The sequence below is a fragment of the Gossypium raimondii genome, chromosome 8 (genome assembly GCF_025698545.1).
Source record: "Gossypium raimondii isolate GPD5lz chromosome 8, ASM2569854v1, whole genome shotgun sequence".
In the NCBI taxonomy this organism is placed as follows: Eukaryota; Viridiplantae; Streptophyta; class Magnoliopsida; order Malvales; family Malvaceae; genus Gossypium; species Gossypium raimondii.
Genome location: NC_068572.1, coordinates 8,859,660 through 8,870,244, shown reverse-complemented (window position 1 = coordinate 8,870,244; position 10,585 = coordinate 8,859,660). Strand labels below are relative to the sequence as shown.

The window sequence follows — 10,585 nt, the reverse complement described above, 5'->3', positions numbered from 1 at the left end:
GTATGTCACACACGGTTGAGATGCACGCCCGTGTCTCTGCTTGTGTGGATGAAAATAGGTCATTTTAAGGCCACTTTTCTCACCCATTTTGATATCAACCAATAGACAACATTTCAATACATCAATACATCCCAAACAAGTAATCAACACAAGCCAAAATCATGTCTTAATCACCCTAGAAGTCCCTAAGGCCGTGCGTGACTTTCTTTTCTTCTTTCTTTTTCTTTCTAATTTGTATGGCTTTCTCTCTTTTTTTATATTTGTTTTATTACTTTAATTAATTATTATATAATACATATACATTTACTTGATTATTAAGATTTCTTAATATAATAACATATTAATTTTTATAACATAGGTATAATTACTACATTGGCCCCTTTAATTAATTTTTTAATCTATAATTCAACTTTCACCCTATACGCAATTTAATCCTTATACCTAGTTACTTTTAATTCAAGTAAATTCGCTTAACCAAAACCTAATTAACTAGCTTCGTAAATATTTTTACGAGTCCGATTTACAGGAACAGAGTCTCGAAAATATACTTTTCGATACCCCTAACTATCGAATCGTTACAAAAATTGTTAATGGATAAGTAAATATTTGCTTTCCCATTAATATTCCTAGTTCAAAATATTTCAAACATTATTGGAGAATCCATAACAATGTTTAAATGCTACCCAACACCTTGAAGAAATATTTGTCACCTTTTAATTTTTTTATTAATTACACCCTCAAAATGCTGTCTAAGCTTCTAAATCCTTATCATTCCATTCAAATAAATCTCCTTTTTAGGGTTTGGGTGTTGTATAACAGGAACAAAGGAAAAGACAGAAAGTACCAACATCAAAGGTCAATAAATAAATTATTACCTTAAACAATAATTAAGCAAAAAAGAAATATATTTTTTTACCTAAAGAAATTGGGGTTAGGGATATTTCCTAGTCATTGCTTGCACACTGAGTTGCCCCTTCTCTCTTCCTTTTTCTAGAATTCTCAGCTTTTTGTTCTTGGGGTTTTCTTAACCTTTTCTTTTCTCAGCTGAAATATTATTTTTATAGGGCTCTTAAATTTAACCACCTTGTGTGTGTACTCTATCATCTACACACCACCCTGCTACTGAAACTTTCACTGCTATTCTTTCTCTCTCCCTCTCTCAAAATCTGTCACTGAAAAACTTTATATAGAAAGGAGAGGGTTAACAAAAAACAATCTTATTGTCTTAATTTCACTCATGTTTTGGTTTCTCAGCTGTTGAAGGTTTTATATATTTATATAAAGCATGGCTGATTGAGGTGCAGAGTTGTTTCAGACAAGCAATCCATGGTTAGATAGCGACTTGGAGAATAACCCATCATCATCAGTATCATCATCTTCTTCACGAGATTTGGCTTTTGGCACCAAATGAATGATAAGCCCTTTCTGTATATCTACATGTCACTGCCACTACCTGTTTGTTCATAAAGCTATGTTTAGTTTTTGTGTCCAGGGCTGGGGTAAGGGGATTCTTTATTTCTAGGCTACCTTTTTTCTTGTTGTTTCTTTCAGAGGTGTAAAGTGGTCACTCTTCAACTGCAGCAGCAGTTAATAAGCAAGTTAAAAAAACAAGACATCAAACAAGGGAGAGAGACTTGTTCTTCTTTCTTGGAGTTTTCTTGTTTCCCAGATATGTTCCCTGCGGCTATATCCAATTCTACATCTTTGTCTGAGGAAGCTAGTGTTTCTTCTATTACAAGGGTTCAAGACTTAGGTAGCTTAAATTCCATTGTTTCAACCATTTCCCCTCACCAGCCGCCACAACAGAATGTAGTTAAGAAGAAGAGAAACCTCCCAGGGAACCCAGGTAAGCCCTTTTTTGCCAACATCTCTTAAAACTTGTTCTCTTTGATTAATTAATTAAAGGGTGTTTTTTACAGACCCAGATTCTGAAGTGATTGCTTTATCACCAAAGACACTATTGTCCACCAACAGGTTTGTATGTGAGGTCTGTAACAAAGGTTTCCAAAGGGATCAAAACCTTCAGCTCCATAGAAGAGGCCATAACCTTCCATGGAAACTGAAACAAAGGAGCAAAGAGATGAAAAAGAAAGTCTATGTTTGCCCTGAGCCTACATGTGTCCACCACCATCCTTCAAGAGCATTAGGTGACCTTACTGGGATCAAGAAACACTTTTGCAGGAAACATGGAGAGAAGAAATGGAAGTGTGAGAAATGCTCAAAGATCTATGCTGTTCAATCAGATTGGAAAGCTCATTCTAAGATTTGTGGAACCAGAGAATACAGATGTGATTGTGGAACCCTTTTCTCAAGGTATTTATTTATTTCCTTTTTTTTTTCTCTCCTTTTAAAAAAACAGCGTTGAGATGTTCATCACTTTGGTGGTGGCAAACTATGGAGGGTTCATTGAAGTCTTATTGGTAATTTTAGTGATGAAAGTGTGATGCTTTTTTTTTTTGGTCTTTTAAGATTCATTTTTTGTTGTTGTTTTTACACAAGAATAGTAACTGGTAAAGCTATGCATACAGGGAATATATCTGGAACTTTAAATGTAGTGACAGGTTTGGTGTCGTCCATAGTGGACACCATTAATACAAAGTGTCTGTATCTGTATTATATGGTGACTTAAATTGCTAGAGAAAACTGAAAGCAATTAAGCAAATACCTCTGAAATCTGAACAAAAGTAAAAAGGACAAGGCACAGTGTCATAATCTCTAGTTTAGCTATAATTATTTAAGCTTGGTTGATCGATTTTTTATTTTGCTTTCTTCTATATTCTTAATACCCAGATTTTTTTTTACCCTTTTTGTACATTGTAATGGAGTGGGACTGCTGTCTCAAAAACAATGATGATATCCAATAAAAAAGCGAAACAAGTTTTCATTATTGCTTTTTTGGATTTCATGGTTAAAAAAAAAAAAAAAGGTTCATGTTAGCATGCTATTATTAACTCGCAGAGAAAACTGATGAAAATCTGCGAAAAAAATCTGGCAGCTGATTTTTTCTTTTCTCTCTTTCTTCCAAATCCATCAATTAGGTTCATGTTTTGATTGCATATCTTTGTTAACATGCATGAAGCTCTAGTTTCAAAATATATAAAAACACTATCCATCATAATTTACCCAAATTCATGAAAATTTGAGCCATCTTTGCATGCATATTGCATACACCATCATTTAACATGCATCTCTTACATTTGACCCGACAATGCGCATGCACGATCCTAGGGTTTTATTGTATTTTATTTCTTTATGAAAACCTCCAGGAAGGATAGCTTCATAACCCACAGAGCGTTTTGCGATGCATTGGCTGAAGAAAGTGCAAGATTCTCAGCCAACCACCTTCCCTCCGGCGCCGCTGCCGCCGTCTCCGCCGCCAATCCACGTCCGTCTCTTCGTTATTTTCCATCCCAATCCAACTGCGACCCATCTTCTCTTTCCCCATTCCAAACTCATATCGCTTTCCAGCCATGGCTGGAACCTACTCAAACCTGTAACCCTAACCCTAATAATAATCCACTTCATATCAAGCCCCAGTCTTACCATTTCGTGCCGTTGTTCCAAGAACAGGCGCCGCCACCTCCAAAGGCCTGCATCACCTCACCCTACCAGAACCTCCTCCCTGTCGGCAATAACACTTCCTCTACTGTTGCCATGTCGGCCACCGCACTCCTCCAAAAAGCTGCCACCGTTGGTGTAACTGCTACGAAGATAAACAACAATAACAACAATAATAACAGCAACATGGCGAGTTATGTCTCTTCGGATATGTTTGGTTTCGGAGGTGGAAACATGGCGGCGGCATGGCAGAAGAGTAGCAACCACTTCACGAGGGACTTCCTAGGTTTGACCGGAGACCAACATCAGCATCATGGGAGTGGCAATGGGAACGCTAACGTTAGCATGAACATGAGGGAGGTTCTAACCTACGCCGGGGGAGTGGAGTTGCAGCAGTTTGAGAGAGACCACTCGCTGTTGAAACCCCAAGGTTCTGGATTCGATGAGCCTGCCTCGGAAACATGGGGTGATTGATTGTCGAAGGCAAATAAAATAAAAATAAATGATAATGCCAAAAATGCCCTTCTCTATGTTTAGCAAAAAAAGGAAAATTTGAGTTTGAGTTTCCAAAAAGGGAAAACAAAAGTAGTTTTCTTGCATTTTGTTTAAATTAATGTCTTTCTTTTTAATCCAAAATTGATATCCGTATTTAAATAAATTTAAATTAATGTTTTGAATGGTATCAAGAAATAGTTTATATTTAGCTTGGATGGTATTGCCATCACATGCAAAACGTATACATTGCTACCTTAATGTCCTTTCCTTTTCATGACAGCCATATAATGATGTGTGACCATTTTTTAATTATATTTAACATTTTACTCTTTAAAAAATTCCATACCACATATATTTCTTGTTTTTACCACTTTTAGGTTTCATGCATGCCCTTCAGTGCCTACGTTCCTTCAATAAATTACAATATTTTTTCATTTATATATGATTGAATTAGTTAAAAACTCTTTTAATTTTATAAACTAATTTTAATAAAAATAAAACCCTTTTTTAGGCATTTTTACATATTTTTATTCTTTTAAAGTTATTTTCAGAAATTTCAATCAAGAAAACGAAAATCACCGATGTTAAACCCAACACAGTCTAAATTCCTGGCATTGGAAGCAGAGGGACCAGAGTCAAATAAAAAAGTTGGGAGATGAGGCAAGCATGGCGAAGGACCAGAGCTTGTAGCCTTGGAATTGATGATCGCAAGATCGCTCCTTCTCTATTGGACTGCTGCTATTGATGCTACTGGTGGCAGCTTATTTTTGTTTACAACAAATTTTCTATATTAGGTCCTTTTAATGGAGGGTACGGTTAACGTCACTCTAAATTTTTTCATTAATTTAGTGATTATGGTTAGAAAAATTGATCAGTGCTTAAATCCTTAACGAATGGTTGGTATTACTTTTTAATATTTTTAAAAATAGTTAACCCCTTAAATCTCTATAAAAACCCATCTTTAAACTCAATATCTGTATCCAAGTCCCTTCTTCTCGGCACTCATTGAGCCTCGAAAACAACCCCTTAATCCCTTCTAAAATCCCACTACAGTACACCTAACATTGCAACGACGTTAATAAAGCAAATGGGGGATCTTTTTAAGTGATTGTTCAATGTAAAATTAGATTTGTATTGGATTACGAAAAATGTTAAATAAACTTAAATGAAAAGTTAAGAGTTATGTAAGTGAAAGGTCAAGAGTTAAAAGGTTAAGAGTTATGTTGTTTTTTAATGGGTTTAAATTAGTAATTTTTGTTTAGGAGAATGAAATGTCAAGAGTCATTGGTTATTATTAGATTTTAATATTTTCAGTTTTTTTTTGTTTTAAAGGGTTATCTATAATCTATAAATAGTTTGTAAGCATTTTATATGAATGTGAACAATTTTACATTTAGAACAATTTTATCAAATTGGTATCAAAGCTATGGAGAGTGTGACTAGTAATGTGCCATTGCCTCGACTAACAAAGGTGAACTATGAGAATTGGAGCATCCAAATGAAAGCTCTTCTCGGGTCTCAAGATGGTTGGGAGGTGGTCCAAGAAAGTTTCGTAGAACCGACAACTACTGCGGGATATACGGCGGCTCAAAACAAGGCGTTGAAAGAAATGCGATCGAAAGATAAGACGACATTGTACATGTTATTTCGAGCTGTTGACGAGTCGGGCTTTGAGAAGATTGCAAGTGCAACAACTTCAAAAGAAGCGTGAGACATTTTAGCAAAGGTGTACAAAGGAGCTGACCGAGTTAAACAAGTCCGCCTTCAAACTCTTCGTGGTGAGTTGGAAGGCATGAAGATGAAGGAATCGAAAGGTATCTCCGACTACATCACACGTGTTCAAACCGTGGTGAACCAACTCAATCGAAATAGAGAAACGTTAACCGATGCAGGAGTTGTGGAGAAGATTTTGAGATCATTAACTGACAGTTTCGAAAATGTCGTATGTGCCATAGAAGAGTCAAAGGATCTAGCAACGCTCACAGTCGATGAACTCACCGGTTCTCTCGAGGCACATGAACAACGTAAGAAGAAGAAAGAGGAGACACTCCAGCAAGCACTTCAAACCAAGGCATCAATCAAAGACGAAAAATTCTCTATTCTCAGAGCTTTCGAGGTAGAGGTCGTGGTCGTGAAGATCAAGGAAATGGTCGTGGTGGAAGAGGCCGAGGTCAAGAAGGGAATTATAAGGAGAAGGAGCATTCAAACCAACAAAATTGGCGTGGAAGAAAAAGTGGTCGTGGAAGAGGCGGATGGTCGAATTAATCCAATGTCGAGTGCTACAAGTGTGGCAAATATGGTCAGTATGTGAAGGATTGTAACTCTGATAAGTGTTACAATTGTGGTAAGATGGGACATTTCGCGAAAGAATGTTGCGTCTCAAAAAAGGTGGAAGAGACAACCAACCTAACCACGGAAAATAATGAGGCAAAAGAAGGTTTTCTCTTGATGGCACACAACGAAGTCAACACCAACAACAACATGGTGTGGTACCTTGACACGAGTGCAAGCAACCATATGTCCGAGCACAAGCACCTATTCAAAGAGATGCGAAAGGTTGAAATGGAACATGTGTCATTTGGAGATGCGTTGAAGGTTGAGGTAAAAGGCCAAGGTATCGTTTGTTATTTACAATAGGATGGGTTAGTTGGGTCAATCCAAGATGTGTATTACGTACCAGACCTCAAGAGCAACATTTTGAGTATGGGGCAACTCATGAAAAAAGGTTATTCGGTATTTATGAAAGATCGGGTGTTACACTTGAAAGATAAGGAAGGGCGTTTGGTCGCTCTAGTTGAAATAGAGAGAAATCGCATGTACAAGTTGAATTTGAAAAGCGTTCGAGGAAAATGTTTGCGAGTCGATGTTGAAGACAATGCATCGTTGTGGCATCTTCGTTTTGGCCACCTACATTATGGTGGTCTAAACAAGTTGGTGAAGAAGAACATGGTGCATGGGCTACCAGACATGGACTATGAGGGAAAATTTTGTGAAGAATGTGTGCTTGGAAAGCATGTGAGAATTTCATTTCAAAAGAAAGCAGAATATCAGGCTAAGCAACTTCTCGAATTGATTCATACCGACATATGTGGACTAATCACCCCTGAATCTTTTAGCGGTAAAAGGTATTTCATTTCTTTTATCGATGATTTCTCACGAAAAACATGGGTTTATTTTCTTAAAGAAAAATCTGAGGCATTCAAGGTGTTCAAGAAGTTCAAAGTGATGGTGGAAAAAGTAACTGGTAGACACATCAAATCTGTACGATCTGATAGAGGTGGCGAGTATACTTCGACGGCTTTCATGGAGTATTGTGAGGAGCAAGGCATAAGACGATTCCTAACCGCATCGTACTCTCCCCAACAAAATGGTGTGGCCGAGAGGAAGAACCGGACTGTTCTCGACATGGTTCGATCAATGCTCAAGAGCCAGAAGATCCCGAAAGAATTTTGGGCGGAAGCGGTGCAGTGTGCCATCTATGTGCAAAATTGATGTCCACATGCAAAGTTGGATGATCAAACACCACAAGAGGCTTGGAGCGGACAAAAACCATCAGTTTCTCATCTCAAAGTATTCGGTAGTGAGGCCTATGCACATGTACCAGATCAACGAAGAACGAAGCTCGAAGACAAAAGTAAAAGGTTTATTTTTATTGGGTATGATGAGAAAACAAAAGGATACAAGCTAGTCGACCCGATAAGTAAGAAGGTTGTGGTAAGTCGTGATGTACGATTTAATGAAGCAAGCGAGTGGGATTGGAATAACTCAACGGAGGTTATCATCAAATATGGAGGATCATCAATTGCTACACCAACAATCATATCGACAAATCCTGAAATTACCGATGATGAAGATGAACCAAAAATGCGAAGTTTGCAAGATTTGTATGATTCAACAAATGAGGTACATATTGTATGTCTTTTGGCAGATTCTGAGAATATAAGTTTTGAAAAGGCGGTGCGAGACAAGAAGTGGCAAACTGCTATGGGTGAGGAGATTAAAGCAATAACACATGGGAGTTAACGAAATTACCGAAAGGAAGTCAACCCATTGGTGTGAAGTAGGTGTTCAAAAGAAAGATGAATACTCAAGGCGAGTTAGAACGGTACAAGGCGCGACTTGTTGCAAAGGGATATAAGCAACAGGAGGGGATCGATTATGATGAGGTATTTGCTCCTGTTGTAAGGAGACAATCCGGTTACTCATTGCACAAGTGGCACAATTTAAATGGTCGATATTTCAAATGGATGTCAAGTCGGCATTCTTTAATGGTGTGCTCGAAGAAGAAGTTTACATCGAACAACCACCCGGGTACATAAAAAATAAAGAAGAGAAGAATGTGCTGAAATTGAAGAAGGCACTTTACGAGTTGACGCAAGCACCGTGGGCATGGAATACTTGTATCGATACATACTTCAAGGAGAACGGGTTCAAACAATGTCCTTATGAACATGCCCTCTACGTGAAGAAGAATGGAGGTAATATGTTATTTGTTGCTCTTTATGTCGATGACCTCATTTTTATGGGGAACAATGGTGAGATGATACTAGATTTAAAGAACAAAATGACACAAGAATTCTAGATGACAGATTTGGGTTTAATGAAATTTTTCCTTGGTTTGGAGGTTAGACAAGAAAGGACAGGTATTTTTGTGTCACAAAAGGCATATGCAAAGGAAATTTTGAAGAAATACAAGATAACACATTGCAACTCGGTATCAACACCAATGGAACCAGGTGTAAAACTCTCGAAATTCAATGGAGGAGAACGAGTCGACGCAAACAAATACCGAAGTTTGGTGGGAAGCCTTCGCTATCTCACTTGCACAAGGCATGACATTTCGCTAAGTGTTGGCATTGTAAGTCAATTCATGGAGGAGCCGGTTTATTCACATTGGAAGGTGTTGAAGCGAATCCTACGGTACATTCAAGGAACGGTGTCACTCGGGTTATTCTATTCAAATATGAAAGATTACAAGTTGATTGAGTATTTTGACAGTGATTGGTGCGGAGACTTAGATGATCGAAAAAGTACATCGGGATATGTGTTCTTTTTGGGTAACACGACGTTTACTTGGCTTTCAAAGAAGCAACCAATCGTGACACTCTCGACATGTGAAGCTGAATATGTGGTAGCATCTTGGTGTGTGTGTCATGCTATATGGCTCAGTAATTTGTTGGGCAAGTTGGAGCAACAACAACTTGGTGCAACTGAGATACGAGTTGACAATAAATCAGCAATTGAGTTGGCAAAGGAAGGAAATGTGAAATTAGTGCACGTGGCAAGTCGAGACCAAGTCGCGGATATCTTCACAAAACTGCTACCGATGGTACTCTTCGACAACTACAAGAAATTAATTGGCATGAAGGATGGCAGAAGCATTTAAGTTTACAGGGGAGTTTTGTTAAATAAACTTAAATGAAAAGTTAAGAGTTATGTAAGTGAAAGGTCAAGAGTTATGTTGTTTTTTAATGGGTTTAAATTTGTAGTTTTTGTTTAGGAGAATGAAAGGTCAAGAGTCATTGGTTATTATTAGATTTTAATATTTTCAGTTTTTTTTGTTTTAAAGGGTTATCTATAATCTATAAATAGTTTGTAAGCATTTTATATGAATGTGAACAATTTTACATTGAGAACAATTTTATCAGTAAAATTACCTGTAGGTCTTTTTTGTACTAAAGATGTTAAATTTGGTCCTAGTTTCATGTTCTTTGAGCAAATTAAGTGTATGGATAAAGGGAAAATGTAGGTTTTGTTGGAAAATGCAAATGGAGTCTTTGTCGCTGAAATACTTGACTTTAAAGTCGAGGTTGTTAGAAACGATGATGGGGCTGGAAAAAATGCAGTAGGCTTCGCCAAGGACACTGGAACGACGTCGTTGCCGTGTTTGCTGTACTCTAGTGGAATTTTAGAAGGGATTAAGGAAGTTCTTTTCGGGACTTGAAGTAGGATAAGGAAGGCAAACAAGAAGAGACTTGGATGTAAATATTAGGTTTTAATATGTGTTTTTGATAGAGATTTAAGGGATCTTTTTTTTAATTTTTAAAGGGATTAAAAGAATAATTTTTCCTTTTTATTGTAAGTCCAATCCTCAATCTATGAAGGGTTTAACGATTGAGTGATTATTTTAGACTTTTTTTATGATAATGACTAAATTAACTAAAAAAATAGAATGATCAAAATAGGAATAATGTTATTTTAGGGTGACCTTTGGTATAGTGTACCTTATATTTAATGGGAAGAATTTATTTATATCGATGTAAAGTTATTATATCTTTTCGCATGCATTTGTATAATTAATATTTTAACGATTCAACCGTTAAATTCATTGATATAATTTTATTTGTCATGCATGTAAATTTTCTAACGATTCGATATTTCTATCATATAGATCTAAAATACTATATATTAATATTTATTGAAAATTGAAAATATTTTTGTACAAAATAAATAGTAAGAAAATTTTAATTTACATTAAATTTGACAAACATGATTGATATGAATGATGTTAGATTGTTAAAATATTAATCAT

General features: G+C 36.6%; 1 protein-coding gene across 1 annotated transcript; it reads left to right on the top strand.

Moving 5' to 3' along the window:
• The first annotated feature begins 954 nt into the window (after nt 1-954).
• LOC105790685 (protein indeterminate-domain 12) lies at nt 955-4,222 on the top strand. The gene is made up of 3 exons (XM_012618409.2): nt 955-1,846; nt 1,920-2,313; nt 3,267-4,222. The coding sequence occupies exons 1-3, from the start codon at nt 1,672-1,674 to the stop codon at nt 4,030-4,032; spliced, it is 1,335 nt and encodes a 444-aa protein (XP_012473863.2). The 5' UTR covers nt 955-1,671; the 3' UTR covers nt 4,033-4,222.
• The last annotated feature ends 6,363 nt before the right edge of the window (nt 4,223-10,585 follow it).